Consider the following 18,602-nt stretch of genomic DNA (forward strand, 5'->3'; position numbering starts at 1 on the left):
TGGCATTAATTACCAAGACTTTTAAATATTTATGGTTAGTGACTCCGGAATTTAATCTAGTCTCTATCTAGCATAATGAAATAATTCAAAGCTTAGGGGTAAAAAAACCCTGTATGTATGAAGAAGTTTTTTATGGTGATATGTATAATAGTGGAAATACTAGTAATATCTTAAATGTTTGCCAACAGAAAAGTGGTTAAATAATTAAGGCATGTATATTTGTTGAAATTCACAGTTATTTAAAATATAATTATGAGCTGGGTGGCTCAGTCAGTTAAGTGTCCAACTCTTGATTTTAGTTCGGGTCATCATCTCACAGTTTGTGGTTTTGAGCCCCACAATGGGCTCTGCACTGTTACAGAGCCTGCTTGGGATTGTCTCTCTCCCTCTCTCTCAGTCCCACCCCAACTTGTGCTTGCAGTCTCTTTCTCTCTCAAAAATAAAAAAATGAACTTAAAAAATATATAATTATGAAGATTCTACGGAATCAAGAAAGGTGCTTATGACTTTAATTACAATGAGAAATCAGAAATGAAATTATTTTGGGGACACCTGGATGGCTCAGTTGGTTAATCGTCCAACTTTTGGCTCAGGTCATTATTTCACAGTTCATGAATTTGAGCTCTGCAGGGCTCTGTGCTGTCAGCACAGAGCCGGCTTCAGATCCTCTGTCCCCCTCTCTCTCTGCCCCTCCCCTGCTTGTGCTCTTTCCCTCTCTCTCAAAAATAAACAAACATTAAAAAAAAAAAAAAAAAGAAATGAAACTATGTTAGATTTTAGCCATACATGAGTACATAGTAAAAAGATAAAAGGAAGAGTGAAAATAATTTAAGGTGTTAGAATTTTGAAGGTGGCTCAGTCGGTTAAACATCTGACTCTTGATTTCAGCTCAGGTCATAATCTTACAGTTCATGAGTCCAAGCCCCATGTCAAGCTCTGCGCTGACAGCATGGAGCCTGCTTGGGATTCTCTGTTTCCCTCTCTCTCTGCCCCTTTCCTGCTTGCTCTCTCTCTCTCTCAAAAATAAACGTTAAAAAAATAAAGATAGTAGGATTTTGTGTGTTCCCCTTTATTTTCTAAATTTTGTAAAATATGCTTTCATAACTCAAAAAATTTGTCATCCATTGACTTCACAATAAAAAGTATATGTTATTAATGTATAGATTGACAAATATTTGAGTCAAAATGATAAACTGGATGTTATGTTCCGTTTCAGGTGTTACCCAACGTGGATATTGATAGCATTTCGAATGGTAGTGCTGATGTCGACTCATCTCTGACTAGTCCCAAAGAAGCATGTCCTCCTCTGAAAACCTGGATACAGGTATTCAGAAATTTATCTTCTAGTTTTGAGTAATATCTGACTATGGAGTTTAATATTATTCCATGAAAAGTCTCCCATTATAATTATAATCTATTATAATAATTTCGGTTTTAAGGAAAGGATTCAAAATTAATCTGGAATTGCTGATGAACTTGAAAAAGGAAGTTGGTTTTAAGATCCTTGTGTTTATAAACACTGTGAAAGTGATAATCCTTAGTGTAACTTTTTATGTGTAACTTAAGTTGTAAGACTCTCATATATGAATAGAAGATTTCTATCTCTTTGGAGAAGAAACTTGATTTAAACAAGGAATTAAATTATAGGTTCCTGAATGTGAATTCATAGTCACGTTTGGAGTTCATGATTTGGGATGTTGCTTTTTCAATATAGTGTTGATACGATGCAAAAATTGGCATTTCTCCCTAGTATTTATTTGCTATTGAATAATGAAGCTCTAACTTTACTATACAGTGAAATAATACTGTAATTTCCCCCAGCTTTCATCTATTGTAAGCAAATGTCATCAAGGATACAATTTTAAGGAGAGGGAGAACACCAACAATTTTTCACGATCCGAAATAGTAAAATAGAACTGACCCTAAATGGCAATTATGCCTAATTGAATTTTTTCATCAGTGATTTTTTTCACCAGATGTTTATTAAAACATATGATTACAAATAATTTTTTCGACTGTTTATCATTCTGCTCTCAGGAAGGAGCTAATATGGTTTTGGGGACTGGATTATATCAAGTGAAGCCTAGAGGCTAAATTTGTAAAATAACTATCTTTCTAATTTATTTGATTCTGTATCTGTCTTTTTGTGAATGTGTATATATGTGTACTTATATATCTAACATATAAACACTTTGTTTAACTCTAGGAGAGAAATTACAATCCTATCAACTTTATCAATTGACTTAAATTGCATTGTTGGTGGAGTCATTGACAGAAACTTATATTTAATTTTTGATAGCTATTGAGATGAAATTTGATGGCTTGAGGACTATCTTGAATTTCATTTACTTAATGAAATCAATTCTAAACAGGATATTAAAATTTAAAAATAGGACCATGAAATGACAAGTTTATGTTGTGGGTAGAAATATGATAAATTATATATGAATTAAAAATATATTAAGCACAACAAAATATTTTCAAAAATGTTTTCTTAGAATTCAGAATTTATGAAGGTAGATGAAGAAGAGGTGAAGTTTCCAGGAACGAACTTTGATGAAGTAATTGATATCATACAGGTAACAAAACTTAGAAACCATGAGAAATTATTTTTCTACCAGCATTCTTTTACATGATTATCTTTTCTTTAAAGACTATTATTATTATTTTTTAGGGCAGTTTTAGGTTCACTAAAACTGCAAAAATAAGAGGGAAGTACAGAGATTTCCCATATACCTTCTACCCCCACACATGCATAGACTCCCCTGCTATTAACATCCCCCACTAGAGTGGAACATTTGTTAAAATTGATGAACCTACACTGACACATCTTAATCACTCAAAGTCCATAGTTTACCCTAGAGTTTACTCTTGATGATGTATGTATATTCATGGGCTTGAACAAATGTATCCGTCATTATAGTATCATACAGAGTATTTTCACTGCCCTAAAATCCTTTGTGTTCTACCTGTTCCTTCCTTCCTGACTCATGTCCAATCCTTGGCAACCACTGATCTTTTTATTGTCTCCATAGTTTTGCCTTTTCCAGAATGTCATATACTTAGAATCATATGGTGTGTAGCCTTTTTAGATTGTCCTCTTTTACTTGGTAATATGCATGTAAGCTTCCTCCATGTTTTCATGACTTAGTAGCTTATTTCTTTTTAGTTTTGAATAATATTCCATTGTTTGTATATATCACATTTATTTACCTGTTCACCTACTAAAGGACATCTTGGTTGCTTCTAAGTTTTGGCAGTTATGCATAAAGCTGCTATAAACATCTGTGTGCAGATTTTTGTGTGGACATAAGTTTTCAACTCCTTTGGGTAAATATTAGGGAGGATGATTGTTGGATTGTATGGTAAAAGTATGTTCAGATTTATAAGAAGCCACTAAACTGTTTGCCAAAGTAGCTGTACCATTTTCCTGTACCAGCACCTGTACCATTTCCCACCAGCACCTGCACATCCTTGTCAGCATTTGATGCTGTCAGTATTCTGGATTTTGGCCAGATTTTATGTAGTGGTATTTCATTGTGGTTTTAATTTGTATTCTCTGATGACATATGATGTGGAGCACCTTTTCATATGCTTATTTTCCATCTGCATATCTTCTTTGATGAGTGCTATTTTCAAAATTCGGTTGTTTTCTTATTGTTGAGTTTTAAGAGTTCTTTGTATATTTTGAATAAGAGTTCTTTATCAGATTTGTCCTTTGGCAAATATTTTCTCCTAGTTTGCAGTTTGTCTTCTTATTCTCTTGATGTTGTCTTTCACAGAGCAGAAGTTTTTAATTTGAATGAAGTCCAGCTGATTTTTTCTTTCATGGATCACCCCTTTGGTGGCATATCTAAAAAGTCATTGCTATACCTGCAGTTATCTCATTTTTCTCCTATGTTCTCTTCTAGGACTTTTATAGTTTTGTGTTTTACAATTAGTCTAGGATCCATTTTGAGTTAATTTTTGTGGAAAGTATAAAGTCTGTGTCTATATTCATTTTTTTTCCCTGTAGGTGTCCAGTTGTTCAGTATTATTTGTTGAAAAGACTATCCTTGCTCCATTGTATTCCCTTTGCTCCTTTGTCAAAGATCGGTTGACTATACTTATGTGGTTCTATTTTTGGGCTCTCTATTCTGTTCCATTCTTCTCTTTGTTCTTTCATCAATACCACACTCTCCTGATTACTACTGATTTAAATTTTTTTTTTCAACGTTTTTTATTTATTTTTGGGACAGAGAGAGAGACAGAGCATGAACGGGGGAGGAGCAGAGAGAGAGGGAGACACAGAATCGGAAACAGGCTCCAGGCTCCGAGCCATCAGCCCAGAGCCTGACGCGGGGCTCGAACTCACGGACCGCGAGATCGTGACCTGGCTGAAGTCGGACGCTTAACCGACTGCGCCACCCAGGCGCCCCTGATTACTACTGATTTATAGTAAATCTTAAAGTTGAATAGTGTCAGTCCTCCAACTTTATTCTTCGCCTTCAATATTGTGTTGGCTATTCTAGTTCTATTGCCTCTCCATATAAATTTTGGAGTCAGTTGATAACCACATAATAGCTTGTTGAGATTTTTATTGGCATTGCTTTGAATATATAGATCAAGTTGGGAATAACTGACATCCTGACAATATTGAGTCTTCCTATCTAAGAACATAGTATAATATCTCTTTATTGATTTAGTTCTTCTTTGATTTCCTTCATTAGAATTTTGTACTTTCCCTCAAATAGTTCTTGTACATGTTTTGTTAGATTTATTCTAAAGTATTTCTTTTTGTTTTTTGTTTTTTTTGGATGCTTATGTAAATGGTATTTTTTTTTTTTAAATTTTTTTAATGTTTTTATTTATTTTTAAGACAGAGAGAGACAGAGCATGAATGGGGGAGGGACAGAGAGAGAGGGAGACACAGAATCGGAAGCAGGCTCCAGGCTCTGAGCCATCAGCCCAGAGCCTGACGCGGGGCTCGAACTCACAGACTGTGAGATCGTGACCTGAGCCGAAGTCGGACGCTTAACCGACTGAGCCACCCAGGCGCCCCAAATGGTATTTGTTTTTAATTTCAGATTCCACTTGTTCATTGTTGGCATATAGGACAATGATTGATATTTTTATGTTGACCTTGTATCCTGCAAACTTGTTATAATCAATAATTAGTTCCAGGAGTTGTTTTTTCTTCTAGTTCTAAATAGATTAATCTATATAGACATGTCTACGTAGACAATAGAATGTCTGCATAAACAATCATTTCCTTTGCAAACGAAGATCGTTTTATTTCTTCCTTCCCAATACCTTTTATTTCCTTTTATTGTCTATTTGTATTAGCAAGGACTTAGTACAGTGTTGAAAAGGACTGGGGAGAGGACACATCCTTGCCGTGTTCCTGATGGTTTGAGTATATTTTGACCATCAATATTATGTTACAGTGCTTTGAGAAACTTCCCTTTACTTTTTAGATAAATATATATTACTTTAAAATTATGGTTATTATTGTATAGTACAGTGTTCTCTTCATCTATATCACCTAGCTGCCTCAAGAAAGCTTAATGATTATCAGCTATTTCCCATCTATATCTCATCTCTCCTGCTTCCTGTTTTCTTCCTCCATTCCATTTCCTTTGGCTTCCCTCCCTCCAATCTGTCCTTTCTTTATTCTGTTACATTTATCTGTTTGATTTCTGGATTATTGGCAAGGTCACCAGTTAGTTCATATTGAGGGAAAAAGTTGTGAGGGGTCTAAAATCCAAGAGAAGAGCCCGTATAACAGGAAGAGTTATAGAAATGATAGAAATGGTAATATAGGGGAAAGGGAAAAATAGGAGGAAATGAACTATGATGGATGGGAAAAGATCATAGAACCTGTTTGAATAATAATATGTCAATAGAATTTAAAGACATTTGTTCAATCTATAAAGAGGTCACCAAACTCCACAGCCGAAAAACAAATAACCCAGTGAAGAAATGGGCAGAAAACATGAATAGACACTTCTCTAAAGAAGACATCCGGATGGCCAACAGGCACATGAAAAGGTGTTCAACGTCGCTCCTTATCAGGGAAATACAAATCAAAACCACACTCAGATATCACCTCACGCCAGTCAGAGTGGCCAAAATGAACAAATCAGGAGACTATAGATGCTGGAGAGGATGTGGAGAAATGGGAACCCTCTTGTACTGTTGGTGGGAATGCAAATTGGTGCAGCCGCTCTGGAAAGCAGTGTGGAGGTTCCTCAGAAAATTAAAAATAGACCTACCCTATGACCCAGCAATAGCTCTGCTAGGAATTTATCCAAGGGATACAGGAGTACTGATGCATAGGGGCACTGTACCCCAATGTTTATAGCAGCACTCTCAACAATAGCCAAATTATGGAAAGAGCCTAAATGTCCATCAACTGATGAATGGATAAAGAAATTGTGGTTTATATACACAATGGAATACTACGTGGCAATGAGAAAGAATGAAATATGGCCTTTTGTAGCAACATGGATGGAACTGGAGAGTGTGATGCTAAGTGAAATAAGCCATACAGAGAAAGACAGATACCATATGGTTTCACTCTTATGTGGATCCTGAGAAACTTAACAGAAACCCATGGGGGAGGGGAAGGAAAAAAAAAAAAAAAAAAAAGAGGTTAGAGTGGGAGAGAGCCAAAGCATAAGAGACTGTTAAAAACTGAGAACAGGGGCGCCTGGGTGGCTCAGTTGGTTAAGCGGCCGACTTCGGCTCAGGTCATGATCTCGCGGTCCGTGAGTTTGAGCCCCGCGTCGGGCTCTGTGCTGACAGCTCAGAGCCTGGAGCCTGTTTCAGATTCTGTGTCTCCCTCTCTCTGACCCTCCCCTGTTCATGCTCTGTCTCTCCCTGTCTCAAAAATAAATAAAACGTTAAAAAAACAAAACAAAAACTGAGAACAAACTGAGGGTTGATGAGGGGTGGGAGGGAGGGGAGGGTGGGTGATGGTATTGAGGAGGGAACCTTTTGGGATGAGCACTGGGTGTTGTATGGAAACCAATTTGACAATAAATTTCATATATTAAAAAAAAAAAAACAAAAAGAAATAAAGACATTTGTTCATATTTCTTTCAGAACTTTCAGAACTAAGACCAGTTTTGTTCATCATTAAATCAAACCCTGTTTTAGAATATTAAGAGATCATGGGGAATCTGGTTGGCTCAGTTGGTTAAGCCAATGCTAGAATTCTAGCGTGAAGAGCTTGTATCTACATGTCCTTCTGCTGGATGATCTGTGTTAGTTTCCCAGCCTTATCTTTGGACAGTTGATCAAAGTTGGGTTGGAGCCCCACCTTGGGCTCTGTGCTGACAGCTCAGAGCCTGGAGCTGCTTTGGGTTCTGTGTTTCCCTCTCTCTGCCGCTCCCCCACTCGTGCTTTCTTTCTCAAAAATAAATAAACATTAAAAAATAAACAAACAAAATAACTAAGTAAAGATTGTAACTCAATAAATATCCTCCCATCAGGAAATGAAGCCCACAACTACTAAGTGGCAAAGCCGAGGTAGAAACACTTGTCTTTGAACCCCAAACTATTTGCTATTTCTAAAACTATTCCTTTCACTTGTACATTGAAAAAAATAGTTGTCAAATGTCTTTGCTAGGCCTTAGACATATAAAGATAAATAAGATTCTTGTCTTTGAAACACTCATGTGGTGTTCACATGAGAAGACATACCAGGGAACAAAAAACTTTAATACATTGCAGATCTCTTAATATTCTTTAAAAAAATTTTTTTTTAATATCTACACGGGGATAGAATCCATAAGCTGTGAGATTGTGACCTGAGCCTAAGTTGGATGCTTAACCGACTGAGCCACCTAGGCGCCCCTAGTTAGAATTTTTAAAGAGTCCTAATTTTTTTGATACTCATATTAAATTATTTACAGGTAAAATGATATCTATGATTTATTTCAAAATTTTATGTGAAGGGTAAAGAAGATGGAGAGTATAGATCACACAATTTAGCTGAGTTGATAATTGTTAAAGCTGGGGAACAGATAAATGGGATATGTGTAATTTATACATAACAGATACAGTGTACAAGCACTATTTTGTGTACTTTTAAGCATATATTATATTTTCATAATGAAAATTTTAAAAATTTCAGAAGTAAGTCCTTTGATCATGATGTGATGGTACAAATAATGTGTAAGATAACCTACCTACATATGTAAATGTAAATTTTAGTTTCAGAAAGAAGAAGCAGTTATATTTGGAAACATCAGTTTTATTATGGTAATAAATTAATAAATTTATAGAGGGAAATTTTGAAGTGTTTTATGCAGGAATAACCATGTTATCTAATTTGTTTTATGACTGCTTAAAATGAATATTCGGTTTTAAAATAATTATATAATTAAGGGTCTTCAATTTGATCTGTATGACAAATGTGTATATATCATAAATAATATGATACCGCCTAATTAGAAATGCGGTTGATTAATGTAGAAGTGTTGGTTAATTCACTGACATAAGTTCCCTGTCTATACTTGTCACCAGTAAATGATAAACAGATACAGAAATATTATAGGTTTTATTTTTATTATTATTATTACCAGGAAGAGGAAAAACCCGATGAAATTCCAGAATACTCTGAACCAATTCTGGAGTTTAACAGAAGTGTTAAAGTTGTTTCTACAAAATATAATGGTCCTCCTTTTCCGCCAGTTGTTTCTACTGTTCAGCCCACTACTGATATTCTGGATAAAGTAATTCAGAGAAAAGAAACATTGGAAAATAGCTTAATTCAGTGGTGAGTTTACAGTAGTGTTGGTGTGAACAGAATCGTAGTAGGAAATATAAAGTATTAAGTTTTGGCTGGAAATCTTCCTTGTTTTCTTTTGTTTATTAAACTTTCCTTTGCTACAGTTACTGTAAACTCTTTGATGTGATGTGAGCGTTTTAACTAGTTGTTGAAGGTATTGTTTCTTTTCTTGAATATTTATGTTTTGGCTTTCTATTATGGCAAAAGAGGCTATTGTTAAGTAACAAAAGCCTTAAAAATGTACATATTCTTTTTTCTTTTTTAAGATTTTTTAAAAAGTATAATCTTTATACTCAGTGTGGGCTCCAATTTACAGCCCCAAGATTAAGAGTTACATGCTCCACCAAATGAGCCAGGTGCCTCTGTACATATTCTTTAATCCAGTGATTCACTGCCAGAAATTTATCCTAAGGATATAATTATGGTTCTGCTACTAGACCATACACTACTTAGCACATACAGTGTTTAGTATAAACAAGGCATTATTCTGCTTGTTACTTCTGTAAACTTATGAACTCTGTTTTTATCCTGTTTTTACCTGTGAGAAACCTTAAAGAAGTTATGGAATAAACACCTGAATAGTAATGGTTATCAAGATTAAATTTAGAAGAATATTTAATGAAATTGAAAGATATTAATCAAGAATATTTAGTGATGTTGAAAGATATTAATAATTACAAGACTTCCCTCAAAAATAAATGTGCATAGGAAAAAATTTGAAAAACAATATGCCAAATTGTTAGTTGTGTTTGTCCCTGAATCTGAGATTATGTGTGAGCCTTATCTATTTTTTTAACTTTTACATATATTCTAATTTATCTACAATGAATATCTATTACTTCTTTAATAATAGTTTATATCAGCCTCTTGGCTGCTCTAAAGAAATGTACAGAAGCAGTGTCCTTGTGTTCCCCTTCTTTTTCCTCCTCTTCTTTCTCTACTTCCTAAAAGTGATCTTGGAAATAAATTATCTTAACTTTTAAAGAGGAAAATGACCTGTATCACAGTCTGTATATTTATTTCTTTGAAGAGGGGGCAGCTGGACTTCTTTTCTAATTCTTATCTTGTGTGGTTTTATATGGGTGCTTTCCAAGTAGGGAACCCAACATTTTAGGTACAGGATATGTCAGATAATTCTTGACCTATACTTTATTATGACCTTAGGAGGTCTGTTAAACTTTTCATTAGAGTAATCTGAAAGTTCATTAAATCAAATTTAAAGCTATCTCCCACATGGAGATTCTGTTTCATGTGGTTTATTTTGCTAGGAGACATATTTGATTTATTTCTTCTCTCCAGATTCAACTTTCAGAATCACTACTTTCATATGTAAATGTTAGTGTCCATGGGTAAAGTTTATTTTTAAGGGTGGTATTTCTAACACTTCATACATTTCAATCAAATTTAGGAATCCTCAACTTTTATCCCCCAGGGTAGAACAAGAAATAATGTCAAGAATTATCTCTGGGCTCTTTCCAATCCAACAACAGTCCATAGCTAATGTCAGTGCTTCAGTCAGTGAGGCAAGTGAACCATTGACTTCTGACATAGGTAAGTGAAATGGAATCTTTTAAATTTTTTTGTTATTAAAGGGTAAAACCTTCAAGTCGTGGATTTATGTATCTTAGAGGTCAAGTAGTCTTCAGCTGACAAAAGATAAGCTCTTCCTTCTAATAATCCCTTCCCTGTTCTCTGTAGTGGAGGTTCTCTCATCCCCTTATTTCATACTGCAGCATTCAGATTATTATTATTATTATTGTTCCACCCCTCCATCCCTCCTACCCCAAATCTCTCTATTATTTCCCATAGCACTTTGTATATATCTTTGTTATGGAATTACCAGATTGGATTATGATTGGTGTACATATCTGCCTCACTTACTAGACTATAAATTACTCAGGATTACGGATGTTTCTCCTTTAGTGCCTAGCCTCTGACTGACACCTAATAAGACTTTAGGTATTCACTAAATGGATAAATGAGCCGCTTTCTTTATGGAACCTATATCATTCTCTTCTTCGTATTCTCCTTCCTCTTCCTTTTCTTCTGTCTTCTTCCCTTCCTCCTTCTTCCTTTTCCTCCTCCCCCTCTTCCCCTGATCTTCTGCCTCGTTTTCTATCAGCTTTTTTGAGGTATAGTTTACTTGCCATAAAATTCACCAATTCTGAGTGTACAGTTTGATGAGTTTTGATAAAAGAACACTACTGTACATTAGCCACATAATCATGATGTAGAAAAACACATCATTCCAAAAAGTTCCCTCGTTGCCACTTTATAGTCCATTCCTAACTCCTTTCCATGCCTCCTGGGCCCTAACAACCACTGATCTGCCTTCTATTACTGTATTTTTGCCTTTTCTAGATTTTTATATGTATGTTAACATACAGTAGGTTGTTTTTTGTGTCTGCCCTTATTTAGCATCATGCTTGACAATCACATTTTATGTATGTAGTAATATTACATTATATGGCTGTAACATAATTTGTTAATCAATTTACTAGTTGATGGAAATTTGTAGTCTTTTAGTTTGGGGCTATTATAAATAAAGCTCTGATGTGGATATTTCCAAGCATATTTTTTAGATACATCTTTTAATTTCCCTTGGTCATATGGCAAATAGATGTTTAACTTTGTAAGAAACTACTAAATGTCTTTAGAGAGGCTGTTTTAGTTTGCATTCCCAACCAGCAGTGTTTCAGCGCTCCACTCACTCCACATCCTCACCACCACTGGGTCTTGTTAGTGTTTTTAATTATGGACATTCTGTAAGTATGTAGAGATAGCTCATTGTGATTTTTATGCGCATTTCCCTAATGACTGATGATGTACATTGTTTCATGTGCTTATTTGCCATGTCTATACTCACTTGGGTGAAATGTCTTTTTAAATCTTTTGCCCATTTTTAAGTTGAGTTTTGTGTTCTTCCTGTTAGTGAGTTGTAGAAGTTCTTTATTTGTTCTGGATACAAGTCCTTTGTTGGATATATTTTGCAAATATGTTCTCCTAGTTTATCTTGCCTTTTTGTTTTCTCAACATTATCTTTTGAAAACCAAAAGGTTAATTTTGATGAATTTTAATTTATCAACTTTCCTTTTATAGTTTGTGGTTTTTTTGGTGTATTACTTATGAATCTTTCTCAAGATCAGTAAGCTTTTCTCTCCTATCTTTTCTTCCAGAAAATGTATGGCTTCAGACTATACATTTAGTTCTATGGTACATTTTGAGTTAATTTTGATCCCTACTTTATACCATATACAAAGATTTTTTTTTTCAGTATATGGAAGTCTAATGTTACTAGCATTATTTGTTGAAAAGATTATCCTTTCCCTGATGAATTGCCTTGACACTTTTGCTGAAAATCTGTTGGCTAAATATGTATGAATCTGTGTCTAGGCTTTCTATTCTGTCCCTTGATATGCAAGTCTATTTTTATGTCAATAACACACATTATTATAATTTATTATTTTTTTATTAATATGAAATTTCTTGTCAAATTTGTTTCCATACAACACCCAGTGCTCATCCCAACAGGTGCCCATTGTAATTTAAAAATAAGTCTTGAAATTGGATTGTGTAAATTCTCCAACTTTGTTGTTCTTCTTTTTTAAACATTCCTATATATTATTACCTCTTTTTTTCCCTCTTCTCTCTCATCCAGAATTACCTACTTTTCTTCCTCCATAGACTAGACTGTCTTTTAACTGCCTAAATCCTAGACTTGAGTCCATATTTACAGCTTTTACTTTCTCACTGCCACTTTGTCTTTAGTCCTTACAGAGCTTTCTGCCCTTCCCCTAATGAAACTCCTCTCTCACAGAATTTGATTGTTAAGAATAACCTTTTTTCCAAATTCTTATCTTCCTACGTGGCTCTAGCATGAGCACTCTCGACCACCTCTAATTCTTCAAATGTCCTCCTCGTTTTGGTTTCTTAGAATCTATTCTGTTCTTGTTCCTCCCACCTTTTTTATTTCTCTAGGACTTTATTCCTCATCTTTTTCTTCCTGTTACTTGAATAAAAATTTTCCCTAAGTTTCTGTGCTGTGTCTTCTTTCTTTTCTGTGGTTTTTTTTTTTTCCAGTCTCTTTTTGCCATTTGTTACCCTTGGTCAGTTGATGATTCCTAAGCCACACATCTAGGCTGCGAGCTTGCAGTTTGGTTTGTTGATGAACATTCTACTTGATGCTCCACTGGCATCTCAAACTTGACGTATCCCAAATGTATCTCATTTTTCTAACCCGACCTGCTCTTTCTTTGTTTCTGTTTACATTAATACAGAATTTTCTAACTTCACTCCACACAACTGATTGTTGCATTTGGCTAATTCTTCCTGTTTAGTATAATTTGAATGCTTCCTCCACTGCTACCACCCCAGGTTTTCTTTCATCACTTTTTGGAAGGAAGAAAAAAATGACCAACAAAGTTATCCAGGAAATTTGTTTTCCTGGATGAAAATCTTAAAATTTCCAAACTGGATTTTTAGATCCTACTGTTTTCTATTTAAAAGCATATGTGTTTGTTTTTGTTTTGCCTACATCTGGGTAGGGCTTTTGGCTTTTATAACAGAGATGTTCTGATTTCTGGTCATGCTAAAACAATAAATTAAGAGAACTGAAAAGATATATCTACATATACTGCCAAATATAAATTTGAAATTTGACAATCTTTAATATGGTAACTATAAATTGCTGTTACTTGTCCCTCAACAAATGATCCTAAAACACCTGTACTCACTTTTTAGGGAATTCTGGATATTGCTGCCTTAGTTGTACTAATTAAGAAGTTCTCTTTGGAGAGATGACATCTCCATCAAATTGTATAGATCATTGTTTACATGTTCTCTACACAGAGCTTTAGAAATATACCCACTTTAAATCTAGTAAAGTCTGTTAAGGAAGTTTTTTACTGCATTTTATGAACATTTTTACAAATGAAAAGTATTACCTATTTGGAATATTAATATGCCTACCTATATAGCTTCTGATATCAAGCATGTAAACCACTATACAAGTTTGAGTAGGTTTAGTCTGTAGTGCTGGTAACTGATGTATCTGAAACTATAAAGAAGGAAGGTTTGTTTTCATATTTATAAGGCAGCTACTGTTTCTCTAAAATCCCCCAAAGTGATTGTGTCTTTGTGTTTTGGCCAAGATCTGTCATAGGGTTTCCTGTTACCCTACCCTTGGAAATAAATGTGAGTTGTTTTCAGATGAGAACATTTAAGTGACTGTAAATCCTTTCCATCACTAAATTCTGAAGTGGTAGGGAAGAGGCCATGTGAGTAAAGTTTTCACCTGGGTGTTTTCCTCACTCTTTTGATTTGTTTAGAAAGGATGTTCATTATGTAAGTTGTCATCTTAGTCTCTTTTGTAATAAATAATTTTGTATTTTCATTTTTATTCTTCCTCCTACCCCCTTAAACACAGATGTTTGCATCTTTAAATTTTTTTTTAATTTAAATTTTAGTTAACATACAGTATAATATTGGTTTCAGAAGTAGAATTCATCACTTATATATAACACCCAGTGTGTATCTCTAAAATTTTAAGAATTAAGATTTGGATTGCAGGTATGTTTCTTACATGCTTATTTTGAAATTCTTTCATTTTTTTTTTTTTTTTTTTTTTTTTAGTGGAAGGAACAAGCAATGGTGTCCTCCAGCTTTTTGTTGATGCTGGGGTTCCTGTGAATTCAGACATGATTAGCCATTTTGTGAACGAAGCTCTTGCTGAGACCATTGCTGTCATGCTGGGTGATAGAGAAGCAAAAAAGCAAGGGCCTGCTGCCCCAAGTGTTTCTGGAGATGTTTCAACAAGCAACACATACTTGCCGGTAGGAGTGACTTCCTTTCATGACTTGGGAGTCCTGGGGAATTTTTGATACGTCTCTTAAAAACCAGTAAGATGGGAGTGCCCGTGTGGCTCATTCGGTTGAGGATCTTGACTCTTGATTTCAGCTCAGGTTGTGATCTCATGGTTCGTGACTTTGAGCCCTGTGTTGGGCTCTGCACTGACAGCACAAAGCCTGCTTGGGATTCTCTGTCTCCCTCTTTCTCTCCCCCTCCCCTGCTTGCTCGCTCACGCTCTCTCTCTCAAAAATAAATAAATAAACATTAAAAAAAATACCATGGACAAATTGTAAATTAGGTGTTATAATAAGATTATAGTTTGTGGTGGAGATTGATTTTTTGTTGTTGCTATGGTATTATAGTAATATTTTCCCCAGGATTGTATTTTAAAAACTTTTAAATCTATAGAAAAGTTGAAAGTATGATACAATGAAAATCTGTATACTTTCTACCTAGTAGTTACCAATTGATAACTTTTTTTTATTTTGAGAGAAAGAGAGCAAGCCGAGGAGGGGCAGAGAAAGAGAATCCCAAGCAGGCTCTGTACTGACAGCACAGATGTGGGGCTCAAACGCACAAACCATGAGATCACGACCTGAGCTGAAATCAAGGGTTGGACGCTTAACCGACTGAGCCACCCAAGAGCTCCTGATTGATAACTTTTTGACATGTTTTATCTGTCTTTATATGTTACATACTCTTTAAAAATCATTTGAAAGTTGCAGGTATCATGACACTTTACTTCTGATCATCAGCAATATCTCAAAAAGAAGATACTTTCTTACATAATCAAAATGCCATCATCATACTCCTGAAGAAATTTAACATTGATATGTTAATACTATGTAATTTAGAGTCCATATTCAAATCTCCCTATTGTTCCAAAATAACCTTTATAGGATTTTTTTTTTTTTTGATTCAAGATATAGCCAATGGTCACATGTTGCTTTTGGTTATTATATAAACTGATATTTTTAATCTTTAAAATAAAATATAGTTTATGTTCTTTTGTTGTTGTTTGTTTCATCAGCCATACTGTTAGTTTCTAATCTATTATAGCAACATGGAATTATACATGTTATATATATATATGGACTCTATACTACTATCAGCTGTTTAAAACTTTATAGTCACTTCTGATTTCATAGATCATGAGGGCATCATTTTATATAGGTGAAACATTTAAACTAAGTCATTTGAGGTATAAACATGAAGTTACAGGGGCGCCTGGGCAGCTCAGTCAATTAAGTGTCTGACTCTTGATTTCGGCCCAGGTCATGATCTGTGGTTTGGGAGTTCAAGCCTTGAGTCGGGCTCTGTACTGACAGTGCAAAGCCTGCTTGGGATTCTCTTTCTTTCCCTCTCTCTCTGCCTCTCCCCTGCACACACACATTTACGTGCTCTCTCTCTCTTGAAAAAACAGCATAAAGTTACATATTTGAATTTTATGGAGATGGTATAATGTAATTGATGTGATGTGATTATGCACGAGATTAGGTACATACTTTGGGTTTGCGCTTTCTTAGTTCATTGGTAATGCAAGCAGTGCAGATGTTGTTGGGGTTATGGTTTTCTCTGTACTAATTACACTGGTTTGCTTTCTGCCTGTATGCTGCATATACTCTCATGAGGGTGATTGAATGAGAAAATGTAGAAAAATCAGTGTAAATAGGCAGTATATACAGTTGTTAAGAGCATGGACTTTGGTGCTGGGAAGATCTGAATTTGAACCCTCAGCTCTGTTACTTTAGTCTCAAGTATTATAGAGAAAATGCATAGAGTTCAAATGACCAAGACTTTATCAGAAATCTTTTTACTATCTAGGAGGGCAGGCTCCCTTCCACCACTACCATATTGTTCATTATCTTCAGAATTGTCATGGCTTTTCTTGGCCTTTGATCTTCCAAATATACATTAAAATTTAGCTTTTAAAAGATTTTGTTGGTATTTTTATGGGAATTGATCCAGTTTTGATTGGTTTTATTTGGAGAGACTTGTATCTTTATCATACTATTATCTTTTTAGCCAAGATTTTGTGGAAGATATAGTGAGATGATGAATGAAAATAGCTTAATCTTGTGTCTAGAATTTGGTACTCAATAACTGTTTATCATCATTATCCATTACTAATACTAGTAGAATACCTTGAGATCCTCTCATGATGATGGTCAAGTGGCATTATATTTGAAAACAGTGCATTTGTTGCTGTAGTTTTATGCAGCCAAGAAGAAAAAAAAACAGTGTATTTCTTTCATTTAAAAATAAGAGTTGTTGGGGCGCCTGGGTGGCGCAGTCGGTTAAGCGTCCGACTTCAGCCAGGTCACGATCTCACGGTCCGTGAGTTCGAGCCCCGCGTTGGGCTCTGGGCTGATGGCTCGGAGCCTGGGGCCTGTTTCCGATTCTGTGTCTCCCTCTCTCTCTGTCCCTCCCCCGTTCATGCTCTGTCTCTCTCTGTCCCAAAAATAAAATAAACGTTGAAAAAAAAAAATTAAAAAAAAATAAATAAATAAAAATAAAAATAAGAGTTGAGAATATGCTAATTATTAAGCAGTGCTGTAGAATTTTTAATACACTTTGTGGTTTCTAAATTGTATATCAATTTTCAACTCAGAGTACAGAATAAAGGCTAATTACCCTCCTATATAAGGATGTTTTAGAATGAGGAGAAAAAGACAGTGTATTAAAAAAATAGGTAAAAGACATGTCTAGATAGTTCACACACAGAAAAGAAATACAAATGGCCCATATACATATAAAAAGGCGGTCAATATCATTGATAATAAGAAAAAAAAATCACCGAAACGCTCATTTCTACTGATTATATTGGTAAAACTCTGAAAGTTTGATAATGCCATTGTGTAGAAAACTTTGGGGAAATGGGAATTCTCATATCTTCTTGTGATTAGTGCACAATAACATAACCCTGTAGAGGGAAATTTGGCAATATGTATTCAAATAAAAAATGCAGTTAACCCTTTAAACAGCAGTCCCACTTTTAGGAAATTGTTCTGTCGATAATCTGTAGACATGATTTAAGTCAAGATTATGTTTGATGACTCAGGGGAAGGGAACTAGGTGGACGGGACATGGCTAGGAAAGGAGATTTAATACTCATTATCTTTCTTGTGTACTTTTTTGAATTGTGACCCATTTGAATGATTACACATTTAACAAATCAATTTTAAAGTGTTTACTTTTTTCTTCCCCGGTATTTCTATCTCCATATTGTCTTCATTTCAACCCCCCCTACTTTTTTTTTATCCTTCCATTGCTTTTTACAGGCTGTGATCTTTTGTGCTAAAAAGCTGCTCTTGATATCTTGTCAGTTAAAATGCTTCCTTTCTGTTACATGGCCTACCCAGCTTTTGTTTGCACTTGATCTTCAGCTGTATATTCAGCTGTGTCTTCCTATCAATATTAGAAGAGCGAGCTTCTGATTTCTTTGGGGCCTACTTCAGAGTCAGAGCTATTTTAATGGCCTGAGGCTTTCTGCAGGCTAGTCTTGAAACTTAGCAGCTAGAAGAAGTTCAAGAGCCAGGGAAGTTAGGGCTCCATTTCTTCCCCTCCATTTAAATTCTGTTAATCTCTAAATGAGCTTATTGCATTGTTTTACATTACCTTTATATGGGTGATTATAAGCACCATTTGTCTTGTTTTATTTTAGGCAAGAGTGTGTACCCCAGTGCCTACCCCACAACCAACTCCTCCTCGTTCACCTTCATCACCTCCTAAGGAGAGTGTGTTGGTAAAAACTCCAGATTCTTCTCCCTATGATTCAGATCATGATTTAGCTATTCCTGTGAAAGAAATATTTGCTGAAAAAGGTAGAAACCTTATTTCTATAACTTAGTTTTAATCTAATAACTACTAAATAAGATTTCATGGTTTATTTTATGTTTTATGGATTAATATGTACATACCTACTGTTTACTAGGTTTTAGTAAATCATTTTTTCTTGTAAAGAGACAAAGAAATTGGT

General features: G+C 34.9%; 1 protein-coding gene across 10 annotated transcripts in view; it reads left to right on the forward strand.

Moving 5' to 3' along the window:
• Nucleotides 1-18,602, forward strand: part of KIAA0586 (KIAA0586 ortholog) — a 113,370-nt gene that overhangs the window by 38,163 nt on the left and 56,605 nt on the right. For all 10 annotated transcript variants that reach the window (XM_042943360.1, XM_042943357.1, XM_042943353.1 and 7 more), the window contains 6 exons: nucleotides 1,217-1,324; nucleotides 2,499-2,579; nucleotides 8,571-8,764; nucleotides 10,209-10,327; nucleotides 14,408-14,607; nucleotides 18,288-18,447. In XM_042943360.1, the coding sequence (XP_042799294.1) occupies nucleotides 1,217-1,324; nucleotides 2,499-2,579; nucleotides 8,571-8,764; nucleotides 10,209-10,327; nucleotides 14,408-14,607; nucleotides 18,288-18,447 (862 nt within the window). The remainder of the gene's footprint in view (nucleotides 1-1,216; nucleotides 1,325-2,498; nucleotides 2,580-8,570; nucleotides 8,765-10,208; nucleotides 10,328-14,407; nucleotides 14,608-18,287; nucleotides 18,448-18,602) is intronic.

The sequence above is a fragment of the Panthera leo genome, chromosome B3 (genome assembly GCF_018350215.1).
Source record: "Panthera leo isolate Ple1 chromosome B3, P.leo_Ple1_pat1.1, whole genome shotgun sequence".
Classification (NCBI taxonomy): Eukaryota; Metazoa; Chordata; class Mammalia; order Carnivora; family Felidae; genus Panthera; species Panthera leo.